The 23,765-nt window shown below is 45.2% G+C and overlaps 1 protein-coding gene across 9 annotated transcripts in view; it reads right to left on the bottom strand.

The window, feature by feature from the left end:
- Positions 1–23,765, bottom strand: part of DPF3 (double PHD fingers 3) — a 166,962-nt gene that overhangs the window by 82,300 nt on the left and 60,897 nt on the right. For all 9 annotated transcript variants that reach the window (XM_061997682.1, XM_061997688.1, XM_061997684.1 and 6 more), the window contains exons 2-3: positions 14,003–14,163; positions 8,896–9,003 (exon numbers count right to left, since the gene is read on the bottom strand). In XM_061997682.1, coding sequence (XP_061853666.1) covers positions 8,896–9,003; positions 14,003–14,163 — 269 coding nt within the window. The remainder of the gene's footprint in view (positions 1–8,895; positions 9,004–14,002; positions 14,164–23,765) is intronic.

The following is a 23,765-nucleotide window of genomic DNA, read 5'->3' as shown; positions in this document are numbered from 1 at the left end:
TACCAGAGGACTCCCAGGATTACTCACATGAACATACAAAATGCAGCGAATTAGGGAAAAGATACCCATTTCCTAGGATCCTGGGGCTAGTACCTGCATTTAAACTACTCTTGTTCTTCACAAAAACTCTTTTGCTGATGTAGCTTGTTCTTTTCCAGGCATTGGTACTGGATACACTAAAAGAAAATGCCCTGAGGTTTGCCAGCAAAGCTGTTCAGCTTCAGCCCTAGCTCCAGGACTCCCACAGGACAGGCAGCTTCCCAGCCACCCCTCCCCTTTGCTGGAGAGATGAGGATTTGCACCTTGGGGGAAATGCATCCAGCCTCTCCCCAGGTACCATCCCCTGGCATATCCCCAGGGGTTCCCACGTTCCTTCCTCCAGACAAGCCTTGAGGACACGCTTGGGCAACCTATGCTCACAACTGAGCAGAGAGGAAATGCTCTTTCAAAGCCACTCTAAGATCCCCATCCTTAGCTCACCTGCACTCCCCTCCTTTTCAGGTTGAGGTTGCTTATCTCAGAAATCACAGAACCATAGAATGGTGGGGGTTGGAAGGGGCCTTTAGAGGTCATCCAGTCCAACCCCATTGCCAAAGCAGGTCCCACCTAGATCAGGTCACACAGGAACGTGTCCAGGTGGGTTTTGAAGACCTCCAGAAAAGGAGACTCCACAACCATGCTGATGGTTACTTACAAACATCACTGTTAACACCAGAGTAAGGGGAGAAATCCCACAGCATTTTACCTCTCCAGCAGGAATAGTATGGCTCCTGGAGACACAACATTCACAGTCAGGCCTTGGCAGCTTGAGAGGCACATGCTGAGAAACCTCCTCCCAAAGGCATATCCTAGCAGCGAGATGTAGGTCAAACAAACAGTAGCCAAGAAAAGCTAAAGAGCAAAACAATGGGCTGGATAACACAGAAAAGGTGGCAGCACCACAAGGAGGCTTTCTGCAGCAGCCCAGGTATTTCAAGCCAATGCTATCTGAGGTGCCTGGGCCCTCCAAGCTTTCCTCAGGTCTTGCAGGTTGAGCCCCATGAGATGACCTGCAGTCACACTGTACAAGCTCTGTAAAGCCCATCAGCACAACTCTTCCTTTCACGTCCTGCTGTAGTGACCAAAACATTACTCCAAACCGCCTGGCTCCAAAGTCATCACGACTCTATTTTCACAGGTACACTAAATGCTGCTGAGACTACACACCAGTGGAAAAATCACCTCTCAGTGGCTGCAATGCTTCTGAAATGACAACAGCCTTGTGTCTATGGGTTGCTGCCCATGCAGCCCATGTTCCCATTCTCAGGGTTGAGACCAAGAGAACAGTTTCCAAGATTGCCTTACCTTGTTCAGTTGCCACTTCTGCCTCAGTCTGATGGCTACAGCCAGAGAGATCTGGCTTCAGTGGGCTTTTGATCAAAACCTAGAGAGGTTCCAAAGCCTCGTGGCTTCTTCACACAGCTTTCTCCTAATTATGCAACCTGGCTCAGCCACACCAGAGCCAGGAGTAATCCCAGGTGATTCATAACAGCAACCTTAGCTAACCACCACAGTTCTCCTGTTAAAACCCTGCATATAAAACACTTGTAGTGACCTGTTCCAGATCCCACAAATGAAAGAGAAACTATTTACACAAAGTGAATAGTGTAAATATTCCAGCAGCATGACTACAGAGTTGAACAGCAGAAACAATGGTTTTGTTTTCTTGACTGGACTATTTATAGAATATGATTTGGTTTTCTAGAAATAAGTGTGTTTTATTTCCACACCTGCAAAGTCATGAAATCCCAGCTGGGGGAAGATACATATTCACTCCCATCTTTGAACCTACTGAGCTGAATCCATTGAAGAATTTGCTTGTAACAATACCCAGCATGAACAGTGCATGGTTTGAAGGAGAAGTTATCACAGCCCTGGCAGCTATGACATACAGAGGCCAACTCAGCAGCAGCCAAAATGAAAGAAGAAGAGTTATACTGGGCAGAACTTGAGATCTTTTACTGACATACTTACACTGCACAGCCAGCCTTGAGAAAACTGGCTCAGTGATTCACCTGTGGTGAGTCTCCTCATCCCTATAAGCTCAGCTTTTGCACCACAGTTGGTACACACTTTCATACCAGTTTTGCAAGGCTTCATGCTCACGGCCAAAGCATTTACTGCTGGTACTTTGAAGGCAAGTGGCATGCTTTATTCATGCATTCCTTTAAATAAAAAGGTCTCCCCTACCACACCCAAACTCTCTAGAAAGATTTATTCACTACCTGTTAGGCACTTCTCTGAGACAGACAAATGTGATCAATGTTTCATTACCTTCATTTCACACACAGCAAAGCTCAGAGGAGAAGAGATATTTCATTGTCCCTGGTGCTGTGTAGTCCTGTACAGGGTACAGGTGATGCAAGTATGTGATAGTGGGGCAGGACATTCAATGTAAAGGTTGGCACCTGTGCTGCAAATGGAAAAGGGACAAAGATACTTCACTGCAGGACTTCTACATCGTGACCCAGTGTTGGTGCACACATGCAGGAAGGGAGAGTTTCTCTGGTATTCTTAGGGCCATGTAAGAAAGGGAAAGCAAACTTTATCTGGCCAGAGATTCAGACCAGCAAAGGCTCCCGTTGTAGCTATAATTTAAAGGTGGTAGATGAGATGGAATAGAGTCTGGTTAAATATGGGTGGGAACAGAAAGAAGCTGATTTACAAGGAGGTCCCACACAGATGCATTTTCTCTCGGAGACAGAAAGTCACCTTTCCTAACCTGAGCCATAGCTGGATGTTTAAGTGCCATACAGCAGCAGCTCTTGCTTGTGGTGCCATGGCCTGCTGTGAACAATCTGAAGGCAAGATTAGTGGAGAATTGGATCCTACTGTTTTGATTCAGTAGCATTGATGGACTCATCTGTAAGCTGCAGGCTTAGCTGATGAATAAACACCTACTTAAATTTAGGCCAATGCCGAGGTACTTTTCTGGATAAGAAGCCCAAAAGACAAGGCCCAGCAGAAATCAGTGTTTATTTCAGTATAAATAAAAGCTACAGCTAGTAAAAAAAACCCCACTTTTCACCCCATTCACGCAAGAGGCTCCCAATTTGCTAAAGAAATAATAGGAAAAAGACCCCAGGAGCTGGGGAGCTTCCTACAGCCACGATGAATGTTTCCTTTATCTTACACAGCCAAACTTCCTATCTAGCCAAATAAAACCCCAAAGCCAACACCTTCCAGCAGTTCCAGTCCCAGATTTGCATTCACAACATAAAGCTTTGTTTTATTTGAGAGTGCTCCAGGAATGTGCCATATACAGGTACATGATAGACCAGCCTCAGGATTCAGCATGGCCAGCATGCACTGAAACACATCAAGTGAGAACTGAAAGTGATCCACCTTCCCTGCCACAAAAAGGTAAGGGGTTTTGTTTTCTCCTCAAATGAGTTGTCAAAAATTAAGATGGATGGGAATGGGTGAAAATAAGATCTGCTGTAGCTCAAGCAGAAACTACAGGATCCATATGGAATGCAGCTTCTCCAAATATGAAGCTCATAATCATCCACACCCTGTGATGTTGAGTTATTTGACATTTGACCTAAGGGTTGCCTAACACTTGACCTAAATATGAGGCAGGACTGTTCCTTTGGCACCACCTGCCAAAATCAAATACTGTTTCTAACACATAATACTTTAAGAACAGGCTATTCCTGCCATAGAAGAAAATGCTGCTAAAACATTGACTCGTGGAGTAGGCTCAGTCCCTCTCCTACCCTAGTTTTACACCCAGAGAGCTCCATCCATTTCTGCAGAGATAATTCCCGACTTTGACAGGAACCAGAGTCAGGCCCATCCCTTGCAAAAAGCAGACTATTCGCTGCTCCCTCTGCTGGCCTCAGTTCTGCAGACACATCAGAGCCATCACAGTCCTGCCACAGCTCAACACCTGGCAGGTGGGGTCAGGCACGAGGAAAGAGAAGGAAGAAAACCCAAGAGATAAAGGGGAAGAAAACAATCCTAAAATCGCTGATGTTTTTAAGTACTGTGGGATATATGATAAAAGACAGAGCTATTTTAAAAGCCAAAGTACTTCAGGATGCAGAAGGACTTGAGTAAAAAGCAGATTTCACAAGAACGTTTTAATGTCAAGATTTTAGAGGGTAGACAGCAAAAGTCACAGAAGTTGGTAAGAGGCTATTAAACTGCATCTTGCAACAACCATCTAGACCAAGTCATCAGAGAACGAAAGTTGCTTCTTTCTGCTGGCTGTCACATCGTATCTGCCCCAAATTTAGGTTTCTGGGCAGCAAATGTTTATAAAAGCCATGAATAACTAAAAAGAATACATAATCTCTATACAGAAGTATCCTTGGTAAGTTCACAGCCACAGAAACTTGTTGGAAGTCTGAACAACTGATGTTAGAGCCTCCTTCAGAAATATTGTAACCAATTCCTCTGAATTTTACAGACAAACTGTTATTGGCACCAGATTTATTCTGCCAATGAGGGTGTTGGAGCACTGGCAGGGGCTGCCCAGATGGGCTGTGGAGGCTCCTTCTCTGGAGATATTCCAACTCAGTTGGATGAGTTCCTGTGTGCCCTGCTCTAGGTGGTGCTGCTCTGGCAGGGGGGTTGCACTGGATGAGCTTTCAAAGTCCCCTCCAGCCCTTGAGAGTCTGTGTTTCTGAGATAGTCTGAACTGACCTTAAAGAAGAGTCAGGGGCAGGTTTTATCATATAGCAGAAATGTAACCTTTAATCACAGAGAGGTTTCCATTATATGTCAAACAGCAGCAAAACTTTCTGTTAAGAAATGATGTGCCTTTCCTTGCAGTTCTCACAGTGAAATAACCCTTCTGTCTTGCAGTACTGAACAAGAACCAAGGTGTGACTGTGCAGAAATTGCCAAAACCAAAAGTGAAACTGGTCAATATTAATTGGTCCATCTGAGAAACATGACTTAAAGGAAGAATTCTCATGAAATTAGTGGTTTAAATACTTTTTAGGCTCTAATGTTTTGGAGTGACACTGAACATAGCAACCAGGGAAAGAAAAAATACAGACCTCAGGAGAACTGAGCTCCTCCTGGGTTCTTGGGTTTGATTTCCACCTCTACCACAAATCTCCATTTAAACCTCCACAGATGTGGTTTATTATCTTTGTCACTCATTTCTCCATTTTGGAATCATAGTACTTCCTTTTCTGTATTTGTATATTTGGACTGTAAGATCTGCTATAGGAAATGACTAAACTAAGTGTAATATTACTAGTATATGACTATAGTAGAGAGTGTAAGAAGACTTCACAATGACCCCCAGGATGATGATCTAACATGCTGCTTGAGTTTCAAGACATGATCATAGAAGTGACACTAATGTGAATTCTGTTCTTTGCTTTTTTAGTGTCACCTTGACTTTTTGTCTTGGTGAAGTGCCTCCTCTTAAAGAGCATGGAACTCCACAGACATGCTGAGCATTTTCCACAAGAGTTGGGGGCACTCACCACTTCCCAGGAGTAACAAGTACCTTGTGCAATCAGACAGTCTCTACAACGGTCAAAAGAGATAACAGCTTATCTGTAAGGATTCTGTTCATTCACCCACAAGCATGCTCACATAGGTATATCCCATGTGTCAGACTGAAAACAGATCAGGCATCAAGTGGCATCTAAAAAGCTGTTATCAGTACCTGCCTCAAACAATTCCACCATGGTTCATAATAGCAAATGAAACCTTTTGTTTACTTTTACCTCTTGAAAAGAAGAAAAAAGTCACTTCTACAGTTCAGCTGAACATTGGACTGCCCAGAGATAAGTCACAGGACAGGCATCAGCACAGGACACCGGCTCATTCTCACCACAGCAGCAGCAGACACAAAGTCTACTCCATGCCCTCCAAGTGGGTGGGAAGGCTGCCCACTGTGAGGCCTCACTCTTGGCTTTCAATCCAACACCAATGGATGACAGTGAATTGAGACAAAAGCAGCCCAGTCATATTCTTTACACTTAGATAGCACAGGAAAGAAAAGCTTTGTGTGCATGTATGTACTTCTCTATATTTAACCACCTCTGTAAAACTGAAGGAGGGTGCCATTGATTTGAATGCCACCAGAGTTTTTGGCCATACACACCCTGTCTGTTCCCATCTGCAGAGCTGCAAATCTTGGGTAATACCTGTCTGTCAGCAGGGTTTGCTGTAGGTGACACCACTTCCACAATTTTGGTACCTGAGCCAGCACAGAATCATGATACCACTCAGTAGCACAAAACCACAAAGTCTACAGGACAAGGAGCAATTAAGATTTCAAGAAGTCTGGAGTGTAATCACTTCAATTTCTAACCACCACCTCCCAGCTGCTCTGGCATTACTGAGGGCCAGAACCCTACTGCTTGCCTTCACAGCACCTGCAGTTCAAGATGGTGGTAGAGGACAGTTGGAAATCCTTCTTCTCCCAGTCCTGTGGACGAAGAGGCTGCCCAGCCCAGCCCTCTCCTGCACTCATTCCCAGACTCACAGACCTCCCATGGACAGGAGCTCTTACCAAAAACCAAGCCCTGGGTCTGTGTATCTCCTGAATTATGTAGAAGTCTTGAACTTCTGGATACAACTTACTGCTATGATGAGCCACTCCAAAAGCCCACGTGCAGTCCAGGGAAGTATTCATACCCCCAGTGCCCATCCCACTGGCTGCTGGACTGGCATCTTCTGGAGTTAAGATCCCCTTCTGTGTCTGTTACAGTGGCAGTCTTACAAGAAGTACTTCTAAACAGTTAACAAATGTAAACCATAAAAAACCTGAAGTTTAGCCCTACCTTGATATTGCAGAACTGCATTGCTTGCATACACTATATAACACACAATCAGTTCAAAAGCCTCCTATAAACATCAGCTAGCCACATCCTAACCAAGCACAAGCACTCTCTAGCTACTGAGAACAGCTCTAAGCCATGACTAGGATGTCCAAGCTCTAGGTAGAGTGAAACTATACAACACTTAGATTAGATTTCTTCCAATCTGATTTTAGTTGGCCTACAGTTGCCATCTCTGTGCTTTTTGAAGGATCTTAGATTGCCACATCTTTGCCCAACACACTGTTTCAGTGTTTAACTGAGTAATAAAGAGGTCAGCATTAGGTTTTACCAGTGTCCCCCTCCAGAACATACAGTATTTCTGCTGTACACTCTCTTTTTCACCAGTTGTCAATAGCTGCCTTTAAATGGAGATCCAATGTTTTCCATGGGTTTTAATCCTTGCAAATCAGAGGGGGGAAAAAATCCCATTTTTGGCTAGTGAGCCTATTCTGAGTAAGCACAGATGGAGTGGAATTATTTTGTGGTGTAACTGATAAGGAAAGTTAATCACTAGATAGAAATTGGTTGGAAAATAGATTTAAATGGCAGAGCAATATAATTTGCCTTATTTGGCTGCCACCGGCAATGCAACAAAAGTAGCACTCCTGAGATGCAGCAGGGATGTTTATAGCAGGGAAAACAACACACACACAGACATGTCGAGGTCTCTTTATCTGATAACTTTGTGGTAATTGCCTTTCATGCCCTGTGGCATGTAGGATGCACTAATTTGGCATTCAGTGAGTACAGCAAAGAAGCGTAATGCAAACAAAGAAGAGTCAAACTCTACGCTGCTGCCATACCTCACTAAACTACCAAAGCACAGCAGTGTTTGCATCATCACAGGGTCTGAGGTAAACATTTCTAATGGGCCCTTTCTAGAGTCCAGTCTCACTTCCAGCAGTGTACCTGGCTGATTTCACCAGTTCTTTCTGAGCAGCTCTGCTGTGAGGTCTGGTTCTATTCTCTGGCTGAGGTTTTGCCCTTGGTTTGAAACCTAAGTGGTTATAGGTATTTCTTGCTCTTGGCCAACAGTCCACACACATCTCCTATGTTGAAGGTAGGGAGCCTTCAAAAACTGTCTCTACAAAAATCAACATGAATATTGCCTCTGATTTCACCAGGTTTAGAACTGGTCTCTGTTGGTCCCTCTCTCTCTTCACCAACTACTGCAAAGAAGCAAAGTCATCAGTATTGCTGAGCACAGCTCAGTTCCCAAACACCTTTTTCTGTCAAACAGGTTTTTCAAATATTCTTAATTTACATTTTGGGGGTTTCTGCTGTACTTTTTATACTGACAGTGTCTCACCTCTTCAAAACCACATACAGCTGTGAGTACGTGTGTTTCCTCTTTCTCATAACACCTGACCCCAAAGACAGCAAAGCCTTTATTACTAACTGCAGGGGAGAATGTACATCACCACACTCTACCTGACACAGCTGTAGCTCCTCCACTTCTGCTTACAGTCACTCATTCAGCATCCAAACTCATCACCTCATGTAGTTTAATTGTGGAGGAAGAGTACAAAGGCCAAGGAGAATGAAAGAATGGACTAAGGTACACATGTGTGCATACACACATATACAAGTGGGGCATATGCTCACTGATTTCTAATATTTGCTGTTTATTATCTGGTCACATCCCTGGTTCCCAGATCTATTATGAAAAGCCTTATCTGTGTCCTGCTCCACACACACAGTGGTCTTTTTCACAACGATTAGGCAGCAGATGCCAGAGTGAGATTTTGTATTAACAACACACTGAGGAAATAATTAGTAATACATTGATCCTTTACATGCTTATGAATTTGCTAATAGAGTCCAGGACTCACCCCTACAGCAGCTCCCACTGCACTCCACACAAGTTGTACACGTTTCTGGAAGGGATGAGGTGCGTGCAGAAGGTTTGGTGGTTATTGTTACAGCAAATCAAGTAAGACGCAACAGATGCAAAGAGAAATGGTTGGAGAGGAGCAAAGATCAAGTCCAAGGTCTAAATGCCAGGTTTGCATGTATGCCAGCTGCTCTGCAGCACTGGAGAGAGAGGCAAACAAATACTCACCAGGTTTAATTTCCAGCAGCTTCAGCCTGGAGTCCTCAGGGGGATGCAAACGCCTCTTTTTGCGCCAGCAACGTGCTGGGTACGTGTACAGCTGACCTGGGGCCAGGCCTGAAGATTAAAGACAAAAATAAATACAATCACTTTTCAGATTGTAAACCACAACCACTGGCTCTAGCATCTTTGTTCTTGCCTTTCCAGCATCTCCTTGTTGGAGGGTTCAATCCTGCATATGATGTGGCAGAACTACGCACTCAAGGCATCCGGTGCTCCTGAGGCTCCTCAGCACCTCTTGGGATCAGGCCTACAGAGAATCTGGCTCTCACTTAGACACTTCACTCAGCTCACTGAAACCAGAGCTGCACATAAATAATTTGTCATTTCTTCGGGGTAAATAGAATTTCAGACTCTCTTGGGTCGCAGGGGCGATGCCTCCTCCACAGGCAGAGACAGCCCCTTGGGAGAGAAAAGATGAAGTTCTGACATGCAAAAGATGAGGCCCTGATGCACAGAGCAGCTCAGGAAATGTGTGTCTTCAAAGTAGGAGCAAACCAAGATCCATGAGGTCTGGCTATTTGGACTCTGTATTGTTGCTTAAATTCTGGACTTTTGTTTGAAGACAGATTCTTCATTCTGGTTCCTACCTCCTCACGCCAACATCCTGAATGAGGGAGGAGATACAGCAGGAATGTTTATTACTGCATGCTCCACTGAATCACATTTGGCATTGCTGGCTTCTGAGCTGCTCTGGAACTCCTGACAGACGCCTCTCAGCCAATGCTCAAGCTATGCTTTGCTCTCTTGTATTCAAAAGACATGGGGCTTCATGAATACCTTGCTATTTGAGTCCCAGAAACACAGTGATGAGTGCTTCAAAATATCCTCTACCGCCCCAGGTACTTACAACACACAGAGACACCCAGCAAGACACAGGAAAGTTGGAAGAATTTCATGCTTCCCCTGGTCCTCCATCCACCAGTTTCTTTTGTGGCTCTTCTGTCTTGCTGTTAGTCCTTAAGGGACTACAGAGCATGACTGCAATTCCACACTCATTGCCCTTGGAGAACAGGTAAGACCACAGAAGAGAGAGGACACAAGTGGTGTTACCGTATCTGAAGCCATGCCAACAGTGAACAGCTGGAAAAGATGGACCAAGAGCTCTCTCACCCTTTCTGAGGCAGCCAGCAGAGTGTACCAGCATGGGAACAGAATTGATTCACTTGAGCCAAATGAGGATAAGGGAAAAAAAATGCCCCAGACACAAAATTATTCACCTCAAGGGAACGGGCCAATCCAATTCTGCAAGGGAAGCCTAAGCTCCTGGTTCAAAATGTTTCAGCTGTTGGGAATTCCAGTTCAGACTCCAGCACATTGCACCTACTCCCAAGGCCCTGGTGCCTAATCAAAGCATCTATAGCACACTGCCTGGGCATGGCTGAGCAATGGAGTATTTGCAGAGATGCTGGCTGTTGCAGGAACTCTGGGGCTTTTCACACCCTTCTTTCATTGCTGCACAGCTTGCTGGGCATTACAACTACCCCAAGAAGGACACGTTTCAGAGCAGGGTGCTTAGGACTGGTCTGGGAATAAAAATGTGAATAACTACAACTTCTACAGTGTTTGGATACACTCCTTCACGGCACTTTGCAAACACTGACCATTGCAAACAATTGCTATTATGATGAGGTGCATTGTGCCTGGCTCTGGTGTGAGTCATTAAAGAGGTGGAGGCAAGAAGCCTCACCCTTTCACAGCAGGTCCTGTGCAAGAACTTGCTCACAACACTGAAATGGTGGTTGCTAGACCAAAGCAATAGGACAGATAATTCATTGCACAGACCTCCACAGTCATTTGACTGAAATAAGGACCACAGCCTTCAGCATTCGTCCCAGATAGAGAGGTGCAAGGATCTACTGTAGTTTTGGGGGTGTATCCGTTAATGGGGGTTCAATTATTGAGCACTCTTAAATGAAACAGCAGCTCTGGCTGCAGCCAGAACAGTGAAAAGCCAACTACAAATGCTGAAAGCCCAACGAGAAACAAAGCAGGTATCCTTGAAAAGACTGAGGTGAGAAAGCCTCTTCCCTAGAGGACCTACAGCCTACTCCAGGTGGCAGATAGATCAATAAGAGATGGATGATCCAACATCCATCTCTGCACCCCTTGAGCTAAGCTCTCTGTTCCTATTCACAATAGCCTTGCTCATTAATACACAGCCATTCAACAAAACATGTACCACACCTTCACTTGATCCAAACCCATCAAGCTCTCTTCCAAACCTTCAGCTCTCCACGGTGACACCCATCTGCCACTGTGTTGGCTCACGTGAAGTGTGGATCTTTGATCATTTACACAAAAGAGGGGCAAACAAGGGAAGGGTCAGCTCTGAATGTTCTGAAACTATCCCCTCTGCAGCTCATCTTGCAGTGCATATAGAAATAATGCATATACAGGTCTTACTGTCTTCAGTCCTGGCTCAGTTGTTTCTCCCTCTGGTGCCTTATAGGGCAACCAGAGGAGGTTCCAACCATTTGCTTATAGAGGAAATAGCAGAACCTGCAGTGAGTTATGTTGTTTATCTCATTAGTGTAGGAAAGTCATAACTCAAAGCTTGTGTGAAAAGCCAGGGGAGGAGGGGAAAAGAAGGAGGGAGTTATGTGCACTATTGTGTGAAATTAACCCTGAACTGTTTATCATGAGATGCAGTTTTCTGACTCCTTTAACAAAGAAGACAGTAAGAAGCCAGGTTAATATGCTGAGATGCTGACTCTCCTCTCTGATTTCCAAGCCCTCTGTATGTGAAAAGAAGTTCTGTAACTTTGCCACTTGTCTTTATACAGTTTTTCAGGTTAGGGGTAGTAAATGGCAGTGAACACAGCACACAAGACAGATACCTGTGTGGCTGGCAGAGAATTCTCAGAGCCCTCCAGTATGGGCATAAGCACATTGTGTACAGCCTGAAAACAGGCATGCTGAAACTGTAGAGGGATGCTTTCACCCACCATAATACTAGAAGTAATAGATGATGGAAAGACACCCAAGGGAGCACTAAATGGACCAATAAAAATCAAGAAAGGAGAGCATATATGGGGGAGGAGGGCTGCTTCAGTTTACACTCATTATTCTAATTCAGAATAACAAAAGCATCAAATGTGGTGGCTGATGCAGGTGCAGGAGGCTTGTTTCACTTAAGACTCTCTGTGAAGAATGTCCCACTATTAGTCTCCACTGCAGACCTACAAAAGAAATGCCACTGATCCCATTTTGCAGGGTAAACTACAGAACAGTTCACTACCAGAAGCAGGGAAGGAAAGATTTGTACAGCCAATTTGCTCAAGGTAGTCCAGAGAGCTTGTTGCTGAGAAAGACAAAGCGTTGGTTCCTGGTGTGGTGCCATAACACTGTTAGTATGATTTCTTCTCTAAGTGCAGAAACACCAATGAGACCCATACAAGACTATCTATGTCTATCTTTGTAGCATATGCTCTTGCCAAAACATTACTTGTGGATATAGTGGATGCATACCTGCTTATGATTGCATTCAAAAGGATAAAAATAGCAGCACTTTACTCGTAACCAGATGCTACAAGGAGAGAAATTCCTTAAGTAAATGGATTAGCAAAAATAAAACCAAACCAACAAAACCCGGGAAAGCAATTTTTGCCAAGGCATAATCTCTTAGGAATGGGGAATTTTCAGCTGAAACAAAAACCCAGCTGTGGTCATGAAGCAACCTACAAAAGAAGGGTTAGCACCTCAGACAACTCCCAGCTTGTAAAGCACGTTCAGCAGTTCCAGATTACCCCAGCAGTTTTGGCAGCTGAAACACTCTCAGGGTATTTTTAACACCAGTAAAACACCTGTTGTCTCCTGCATCAGAAGTGGCTGCATTTGACTATAGAAAGTGTTAATGAATACTAAATCTACTTCAGATGTTTTAGGAATAGGAGTAGCACAGGCATTCTTCCTTCAGTATATCCCAGTAAAGGGAAAGTTTCAACTAAGCACCCTCTGAAGTGGCAATTGCTTTCTTAGCCTCAGGAGGGGAAGGAAATATCCTATGCATTCCTCCCACTCCACTTCCTGCAAACTGGCCAATGGAGGAGGTAAAAGCAGGCTGCACCTTCCTGTAATTCCAGATCTGGAGCTTGGGATTTGTTTTCAGTATGGCTTACAGAAACTGTATGTGCATGTGTACATGTAGGCATGTTGTGCTTCTGGTGCCCACTCACCCCAGCCTCCCTCCCTGCCTGGATTCTCTGGTCTGCACTGAAAAATGAAAAAAGACACAGCAAACCAGTTTGGTGCTGTCAAAAAAAATCTGTTCCCTAAGGTAGGTCAGATACTGAGCCTTACTCTGGCAAAACTCCCCCTGGGGTACAGAAAGACTTTTGTCTGAGTAACATCTCCTGTCTTTTAAATGGTGACTATTCTTTGCCTTTCAAACAAGGATTTCAGGTGGGTTTACTCTAACAAAGGAATGACTGACCAAAGTCTGTAAAAACAACTGTGCTCTTTTCCCTTGAGTTTGAATGAGCTTTGGAGCAGATATTAGCCAAAGCTCTTCAAGGACTGATACCAATTTCTTCCTGCACCTGAGGAAACTGCAGCTCCAGAACTGATATCCAAGTAACTTGCCCAAAGAAGAAGCAGGAGTTTTAGGTATATTTCTAACTATCAGAAAGAAGCCCATTTCAATAACCGGACTCTCCTACATTTTACCTCAGCTTTATATCCTTCCCAATATCATTCCTTATTTTCAGCATTCATCTGAGAGGCTCCTACCTCTACCTCTCCACCCTGAAGATAATTCCAGTGCTGCAGAGAGCAGAGCATTGCATCTTCTGCTACAGCCTAGCATCAACAGCATTAGAAGAGCTGCAACGATGCAGCCTTAGAAACTACCATGTCAAGCACTTCTTTGGGTAGAGAGAGAATAGTAAGGATGAGCTCTCTGCAGTTACCAAAGGAAATCCCCCTGCAGGCACAGAGTTTAGGCAGCTTCTCTTCTCTGTGGCCTGTGGCAGGTTTGAGCTCCTATTAATTAAACCCCATGAGGGCTCAGTGGCCAGCCCTCCACACACGCACACTCAGACACAACGACACCAACCTGGTCCCCTGTGTCTCTTCTCCATCCAGATGTAGCAGTTGTTCTGAGCTACCCCAGTTTGGGAATCCAGGAAGGGAAGGCGGACGCTTCGCTCAGCGCACAGCCGAGAGTTGTAGCTGCGACAGTGCTCGATCGCTTCTTTGTAGAACTGGTCCCCGAGTCTGCCAAAAGAGACAGAGCAGAGAGTAAGACAAAGATTGCACCGGCCTCTCAGACAAAACAAGGGAAAAGGAGACATAAGGTTGGTTTAAAAATGGCCAAGTGGAAAAACTTTCCCTGAAAGCTTGCTGAAACGAGACACTGCTGAAACAGGTCACACAAAGTGCCACTGAAGATCAGACTCTCCGGAACTGGACTCAGATCTTTTCAGCAGTGGCATAGCAACTGAACAAGCAAATGATGCAGCCACACTGGTCCATGACACGGGGTCAGGCAGCATATACACCATGGTGAACTCATTCTATTGTTTCTCTCCCCCTGTAGTTTGCCCAGCCAATTCAGCAAAGCAGTCACTTCAATCCTATGTTACAGCAGCTTCTGCAGTACATTCTGAGCAACCAGAAAGCCAGCCAGACTTAGAAGGACTTCACTCCAGCAGTTCTGTTGTTGGAGAGCCCGTGAGAGCAAAGCAGATTCATTGTGGGCTTCTGAGGCATGAAAACTCACCCCTTAACAACCAAGGCCATGTCTGCAATGGTCAGACCAGACGTTTTGTCATAACCCTTCCAGAATTTTCCACAGCCAAGTCGAGCCTGAGGCACCAACAGCAGCAGGCTACAACAGCAACTAGTGAGATCCAGGATAGCAAATGTTGTTTTCCCCCAGAGCTCAGCGGGAGGAACAGTTCTAAAGACAATGTCACTTACTTCATAAATAACTATTTGTTCAAATATTCTGTAGAATCTTCGCCTTCCCTTGAGAAAGGTTTAAAAACTCTGCCTGCTGGAGATAACCAAAATCCTCCCTCCAAATTTTTCTAAAGAGGGAAAAATCATCAAAGTACAGCTACCCTGAGGACACAAAGCAGCTGTCATGCTGGAGCATTGCAAAGTAGGTGGGCCACTCTGCTGAACCTCATTCTTGATCTATTGTCAAGGTGAAATTCAGTCGTGACATGAATAGTTAGGGAAGCTACCCATTAGGGGTAAGTTCATTAGAAAATAGGAGTAGAGTGATATATAGCATAACTTGCCCTGACTCTGATACTCATTAGTGTGCAAAAAGAGTACAGCACGCACAGCAAAGGAGCCAAAGGGATGCATGCACAGAGATAAACGAGGCTCCCTTTCCTCTCCTCCTAGTTGTTCTCCCTGCTAGCCTCTTCCATAGGCACAACTGGCATTTCAAAAGTATATTTCTTCTGCACACCTCTGAATGTCAAATCAGTGCAAATTCCTCTGGTTTACCACCTGAGACTTTTTTCTGACTCACATCTTCTAAGTCACTGCTCAGCTGCACCTTATGACTTCCACGGGAGCTATACTCTTTTCCCCTGGGCTGCACTGGCCTGGTATCCTCTCGCTGACAGGGACCAACTACTGAGGCTCAGCAAAGAGCACAAAAGCAGGGCAAATACAGAGAGAGGCATTATTAATTCCCCTTCTCACTTCTGATGATCAGAATTTCACTTTCCCAAGACTCAGGTTGTCCAGTGGTAGGGATTTTATGTTTAATAGACCTTGATCAAACTTTCTGCCATGAATTTACCCAACAACTCTTTAACACACTTATATCTAAAACGTTGTGAGGTGATGAGTTCCACAGCTGAAATATGATTCATGTAAAAAAAAAGCACTTCCTCCTGCTTGTTTGAAGCCATATCTCGATCATCTACAATTACAAGTCTGTAAATCTCTCACAAAGCTTCCACCAGGTCATTCCTCTAATGAGAAGAAGGCATCCAGCACACATTGCTCATGGATGTGGAACCACAGCTGAATGCTGCAGCCCATAGCTTCCTGCTGCCTTCCACAACTCTGATTTAGAATCACAGAATCGTAGGGGTTTGCAGGGACCTCTAGATACCATCCAGTCCAACTCCCTGTTAAAGCAGGTTCCTCTCCATCAGGAACGCATCCAGGTGGGTTTGGAAACTTGCAGAGAAGGAGCCTCCACACCCTCCCTGGGCAGCCTGTGCCAGGGCTCCCTCACCTCAACACCAAAGAAGTTTTATCTTGTGTTTAAGTGGAACTTTGTGCTCCAGTTCATGTCCATTACCCCTTGTTCTGTCACTGGGTGCTACAGAATAAAGTCCTGCCCCATCCTCCTGACATCCACCCTTTAGGTACTATAAAGTGTTGATGAGGTCCCCCCCCCGAAACCCTCTCTTCTCCCTGTTAAACAGCTCCAGGTCCCACAGCCTTTCCTCTTAAGAAAGATATGCCAACTTAAGCCACCACACCTCAGTGTGTTCCCAAGGAAGAGAAGGGAGCAGTCCTCCACAAGCAGGAGTCGCACCCAGGAGTCAGTATCTCTTTTGGCTACAGAGACTTTCAGTTCAGTGGTTACGTGCTGCAGTGACTGTCTGTACCTCACAGCCCTTTCCCCCGCTGCTGACCACCAGCTGATGTGGGGATCTTCACAGGGCAGCTGAAGGAGAGAGCTCTCTGGGCTGTACAAGCGAGCAGAGGGCAGAGCAGGAGGCAGAGCATGTACAGTGGGATCCCTCCAGACGCTCAGTCCCCTGCAATGACCTCAAATCCCTTTTTCCATAAAAAGGCAGGGGGTGAGGGGAAGGGGAACAGAGGAGAAAGGAAAGATAAGCTGCACAACTATACAAAGAATGTGACTAGGAAGAAATGAAAGCTTATTAAAAGCTGTAATTAAAGTTGTACACTTGTGTAATCAAAGTCAGTAACGAGGAGACTCCAGTTGATCAAAGATTAACAGCTCTTTCCACAAACACTTGAGCTTCCACAGAGCTATGTCAGATTCCCCCTATACCAAGCCAGGAATGCTCACTAACTCCAAGAAGTTTACTGGAAGGAAGAGCACTGCAGTGTGACAACAAACTGTCACCACTACAAGGGCTTTCTTGATGCTAAAAATTAGTCCAGTCATTAGAACGTGCACACCACTAAGCATCTGCATTAACACAAACAGTGTGTCTCAGCAACTCAGATATAGAAGCTGGCTGGAGATGATCTCAGTTTCCACCTTCTTATAAGAATGAAAATAACCATCAATCTTAAAATGTTAAACATTTGGCTTTAAATGACACTTAAAGTAGGGTGCAAGATGAAATTTCAGATGTTTCTAAGAGGGAGAAATGGGGGTTTGAAATGGATCCAATTTACCCTTGACATGATTTTGTAGTCCAGTTGCTTCATTACATTTGTTTTAAAGATTTTAAATGTATGGTTTTTTTCCCCTTAAAAAGAATAACTTAGAAGAAGCATTTAGTCACTTCCATACTTAAAGAAAGCTTGCCTTGGCTCCACTACAGCAAGCATCATCAGAAACCCTGGCCCCTAAGTATTCACTGGAAAGGCATTCAGACACTGGGACCTGGAGGACTTGCCCTGACTTAAATTATAAGTGGAAGGGGCAAGTAATCAAATACAGGAAAACAAAGAAACAATACTTCCTTATCACAGCTGTATCTCAGTGGAAAACAACTCCCCTGTGATCACTTTTGGGTGGTTGGTTGTTTTGCTTTACCGTTAGTCTTCACAGGGGTGACTCTGATTCAATCCAAATGCCAGGTAGGTTTTTTTAGGGAGCTTTAAAGTGCTACATTTATCTTATGCAGGAAAACCAGAAAATAGTATTAGAATCAGGACAAAAAGGAAAAAAAGATGGTTCTGTTGTGCTCATCACCAAGGAGTCATGGAGGTGGGACAAATCCCAGCCCCTCCCAAGAGGTTTACAATGGAGCTGGAGAACAGACAAGGGTGGGAATAAAACTGGAGAGCACTTGAATCTCAGAATCTCAAGGGCTGGAAGGGACTTTTAGAGATCATCCAGTGCAACTCCCCTGCCAGAGCAGGACCACCTAGAGTAGGTCACACAGGAACTCATCCAGCTGGGTTTGGAATGTCTCCAGAGAAGAAGACTCCACAACCCATCTGGGCAGCCCCTTCCAGGGCTCCCTCACATGAACACTAAAGAGATTTCATCTTGTGCTTAAGTGAAACTCAGATTGGCAGAGTTTGAACAAGCCAGATACACAAAGAGGAAAAAAATAAAATGGACAACATTAATAGTAAAAAGTGTATCATGTGTCAGAAAGATTAATTAGCTGATGTTACATGCTTCATAGTTTTCCCAAGCTGTGTTACTCTGGAAGGCTCACACTTCATCTCCTAAAAGAAAAGATCTGTGAAAACTCTGGGGAATTTCTGCATTATTTTTATGAAAAGTATGTATGAGTCAGAGCTGTGCTGTGACTGACTGCAAGGGTCAATCCTTCCCTTTGGACACAGGAGTGAAAGGTCACACACAGACTTGTCTAGATTGATATTAATGACACTAAATCATCAACATATGTGTAGACTTCAAAGATGCTGGTGAAAATAAAATCGAGGAGCAGACCTGGTGAAAATAAAATCGAGGAGCAGACATGGACAACTGCTGGCCAAGGAAGGCGAGTCATACAGACAGCAGCACAATGAATGAATACAGAATGAAGCTGTGGGCATGCAGGGCCACAGGTGAAACCCCAGGTGCTGGAGACAAGCAGGCTGGGACACTCCAGGCATACACATCCAGCCCCAGGACACTCAAATAACCCACTTCTGGCTGACTAATAAAAGCTCCCTGGCTTGGAAAAGAACAACCTATGCTATCACAATCTTCTGCAAGGCTGCACAGCAGGGGTATATGTCTAATAGGAGATAGGGGCTTTTCCAGCACTCTGGAGGCACCACCAGCCCCGTGGGTCCCAGGACAGCAATGTGAGGCTGGTGCAATTCCAGGCAGCCTTGCAGGTAGTCATTGATGTAAGAGTGTGTACCAGGATGGGGGATCAGGTCCTGTGACCTTCACGAGGTCACTGTCCTTTTAAGCAATAAAAACCGGAGTTTTTCTGTCCTGGAATCAGGTCAGCTAATAACAGACAGTGGAGAAAAACTCTCCTTCTCTCAACATTTGTCTGCCTGCTGTAACTAAACTATAAGATTTCTAAGCAGACTCCAACTTAATGCTTTTCTCTACAGTACCTACTGCCATGACTCCTCTGTCTAGGCATGCCTTAAACAAGAAAAACCCAACAAGAATCAGCCTGGCCTATAAGCCCATAAAGTTAGTAACAGGGACCATGAGCTTGGCTTCGCTCCAGCTGCTTCAGGATGTTCATTTCTCTGCTGACAAGGGATCCTGGTGGGCCCTGAAAGCAGCAGAACAGCTCTCCCACACTCCCTTCCAGCTCATCCTGAAAAGCCTCAGCTATTTGAGTGTGCTACACCTTTGACACAAGCTGCAGAATGGGCAGAATGCAGCACACCCCTCATGCAGTGCCTATCACATTTCAGGTTAGGATCCAGAGAAGGGCAGCACTCACTGAAGTCATATAGCTACCCAAGCTCAACCCTGATTACGGGCCCACATCACTCCTGCAGAGCTTGTCTAACAGGGCACCAGTCCTCCTTAAGTGCAGCTCATTTCCACCAGATCCTTTGAATATGGATCCAGATTGTCTCCAGTTCCTGAGGCCTGGCCCCTTTCTAGTCATTTCCCTCTAAAACCATGCTAACTACATGACTAGGCAAGTAAGTAGCTGATAGCACAGAAAGAAATGACTAATCACTGAACAGAAAGCAAAAAGTTCTTCAGCAGCACTGCCATCCTCTTTCAAACTGAGCAAGCTCTGAGGAGTGACACAACACAGCCTCAGAATACACTCTGCACTCTCCTTTTGGAGACACTCATGAACGAGCCTGGAAATGAAGCACCAGCGGGATTTTGGACCTTACCACAAAGATGGACAGAGACTAAGAAACCATGAGCTATCAGCTGCCTGTGACACTGCAGATGAAGAGGTACTGTTTGACCAACCACATGTCTCGGCAAGTGCTGAGAGCGCTGTGCTGAGCTGGCTACACTTGCTCCTTTCCAGCAGCTCCCAGGAGGCCCCTGACAGGCGGCAGCTCCTCCTCTCCATGAGCCTTGACACGAAGAATGCCACAGGGCTCAATTCTTCCACCACATCTACTTAATATCTATGCAAAGCCTCCAGGGAATACCATGAAGTATGTGGGCAGCAATGCCAGACATTAGGTTGATGCTGTGTAGCTTTATGTATCTTTTTCCCCCCTCACGCAGACAGCACTCTCCCAAACCTCCCAGAGCTCAATGCAAAGGTAGCATGGCTGGCAGAGGCTGAAGTGAGAAGAGACAGTAGGGAGGCTGGCTGAAAGCAGGAAACATTTCAAACTATGAACTAATGTTGCTTCTGATTCAAAGACAGACATGTGAACTTATGATTCAAAGACAGACATTAATGTGGATCATCTAATAGATACAATCATCAAAAGGGCTTTCCTCTCTCTCCAGTAAGCACAATTGTCATTTCAAGCAGTGTTCATGTATTTTTCACATCTAGGCTGGCCTACCGTGATGCTCTACATTCAAACACATAACCACTGGAGACAGAGCTAGTTGCAGAACTGTCGTACCTACTCTACCACAAAGCAAGACAAAGAGATCAGTAGCCCTCACTCTGTCCTCGTGTCTTTTCCTTATACACTCTAAGACACCACAAAGGGCACAGTGGACTAAGTTCAAGCTGCTTCAATGGCTGCTTCTCCTTTCTTGACCAAGAACACCAGATGCAACTGGAAACCAGTGCTCAACAGAGCTCAGAATTACCAGCCTCCTGTAGCACCTTCCAGCTCCAAAGCAGCTTCCCCAAAGACAGAAAGTATTCTTCTCTGCTCATCCTCGCATCACATTGCAAGATGCCAGCACAACATTCATCAAAAGGTTCAAGCAAAAGAAAATACGGCGTATTAAAGAGTATCAGACTACTATTAAGCTTTAAACAACAAAGGACTGACTGGGAACTTCCTTTGGTTGTACTGTCTGGAACTTCTACTCTCCAGGCAGCTCCTAAATGCTACAGTCATGCAGCCTTTGCAATTGCAGAGGTAGGATACCGAGACTCAGGAGACACACAGAATGGCTTTCCTGACGTTAGGTGAAGTGTACCAGATTGCTCAAAATCCCACCACAAACTCCAAGGGCAAGCCAGAAAGGGCAGGAATCTGCAGCCAGTTGTGTATGTCCCTGCATGACAACTTCTAAATGATGTAAGGGGTGTGAACGTGAGCAAAGGCAAAACAGGATTTCCAGATGGGCTACAGAATGACTCAAACTTTCTGAGTTTTCAGCTTTATAACATAAACTTGGCAGCTTTGAAAAGACTCACAAACACATGTCTATCCTAGACTCTCCCAAGAGCCAGTCATTGAGACATCCATTTCTTTTCTATACATATTGAATCATTTCACCTGATGGACAAAAGGAGGCCTGTATAAGTTTCCCCAGCATGGGAGTCAGAAAAAGAAAATGGCTAGCAGAAGTGTTTCAGTGGTAGAGAGAGAGAGTACACAAATGAGACAATAAAGCACTATACAGCTGCAAGCAGAGGCAGTGTTGCTGGAGCAGCAATGACCACAGAGTGAATGAAAGGAAAGGCTTGCAAGGAGAATTCACAAGTTTCATTGGAAGAACTCATACAGCCAGGTCAAAATAGACAAGCTTCCAAGCACTTGTTCAAAAGTACTGTGCCAGGTGCACAGACTGTATGTGGTACAAGAGATTAGAAGCCATCAGAGAGCTGATGACAAGTTCTTGAGCCAGCACTGGCTCAAGACAAGTCAAGGTGACCTGAGCTACAAGACTGGGTTGAATCCTTGATCAGTGAAAGAGCAGTGTGAAATTTCCAGCACCCTGCATTAGCCCATCCCTGATGTGCAGAAGAGCAAAGGAATACCCTTTTGCCAAGTATTTATCAGTGGGTTGGAAATCCCTAGTGACTGTGACCAGAACTGAAAGGCTTCTCACTGCCTGAATCAGGGTGTGATGCTGAATCATAACAGAGAACCCAGCTTCACAGTGTGAGCTATATCCATTACTGTGGAAACAGTCTTAGACTGTAATTTAATCCACTGTGAAACATCATCTCATGCAAAAAAATCTCTCTCTGAAGAAAAAAATGACCAAAGGTAGGCATAGCTTACAATCTGGGGAAAATTGATCTGATTAGTCCCATTCTCACAAGTCTTGTGGAAGCTTTGAGATGGTGGAGTTCAAGAACCTGCATAGAAGAAGCAGGACACCGAGTAGGATTGCAGCCCTGGACTTCAGGAGATCTGACTTTGGCCTCTTCAAAGATTAGCTTGGAGGAATCTCATGGGATAGGATTCTAGATGGTAGGAGTGTCCAAGAAAGCTGGTGGATCTACAAACACCACTTCCTCCAAGCCTATGAACAGTGTATCCCCACAAGTAGAAAATCAGGAAAAGGAGGCAAGAGGCTTGTGTGGATGAAGAAGAAGCTACTGCAGAGACTCAAGGGGAAGACAGAAGTCTATGGAAGGTGGAAGAAGGGCCTACTAACTTGCGAAGAGTACAGGAATGTTGCCAGAGCATGTAGGGATGAAACTAGGAAGACTTTTGGAATTAAACTTGGTAAGGGAAGAAGAGGAAAACAAGTACATCAGTAGCAAAAGGAAGCCTGGAGAGAATGTGAGCCTGCTGCTGAATGAGGAGAGTGCCCTGGTGAAAGAGGATGCAGAGAAGGCGGAACTAACGAATGATTTCCTTGCTTCAGGTCTTTACAGCCAAGGCCAATCCCTGGAGGACACTGCTGAAGAGCAGCTCTGAGAAGAGAGACCTGGGAGTCCTGGTGTATAATAAATTAAAACACATGTCCTCAGGGCCAAGAAGGCCAATGGCAGCCTGGGATGCATCAAGAAGAGTGTGGGCAGCAGGTTGAGGGAGATTCTCCCCCTCTACTCTGCCCTAGTGAGGCCTCATCTGAAATCTTGTGTCCAGTTCTGAGCTCCCAGCTCAAGAGGGACAGAGAACTGCTGGAGAGGGGCCAGCACAGGGATACCAAGATGATCAGGGGACTAAAACATCTTCCTTATGAGGAAAGGCTGCGGTAACTGGGGCTGTTCAGCCTGGAGGAGACAGAGGAGGGATCTCATTAACACAAGGATTTAAAGGGTGTATGTCAAGACGATGGGCAGGACTTTTTTCTGTTGTCTCCAGTGACAGGACAAGGGGTCAGGACAATTAATTGGAACACAATAAATTCCATTTAAACACAAGGAGAAACTTGTTTGGTGCTGAGGTGAGGGAGCCCTGGCCCAGGCTGCCCAGGGAGGGTGTGGAGGCTCCTTCTCTGGAGGTTTCCAAACCCGCCTGGACGCGTTCCTGGGTGACCTCATCAAGGTGAACCTGCTTTAGGCAGGCAGTTGGGCTGGATGATCTCTAGAAGTCCCTTCCAACCCCTACCATTCTGTGATTCTATGAAGTATGAGAGCTCTGCCAGCATTTCCATTTAAAGAAAAGAAACAGCAGCACAAGTTAATACTGCCAAGAAGAGTGTGGTACATCAGGGTATATTGCTGACAGCAGCCTGCAGGCCAATTCAGGCTTTCATGGTCAAGAACTGCTGCTGTCTCTGTGCATGAAGGACCAAGAGCTGGCAGTGTTCCCCTTCCTGCATCTATGCATGGCCTCACACAAGGCTTGCAGCAAGATTCCCAGCTCTTAAAGCCGAAACAGTGGGATCAGTATTCCCATCTTACTCAGCA

Source organism: Colius striatus, chromosome 6 (assembly GCF_028858725.1).
Source record: "Colius striatus isolate bColStr4 chromosome 6, bColStr4.1.hap1, whole genome shotgun sequence".
Classification (NCBI taxonomy): domain Eukaryota; kingdom Metazoa; phylum Chordata; class Aves; order Coliiformes; family Coliidae; genus Colius; species Colius striatus.
This window is presented reverse-complemented; position numbering and strand designations above follow the sequence as displayed.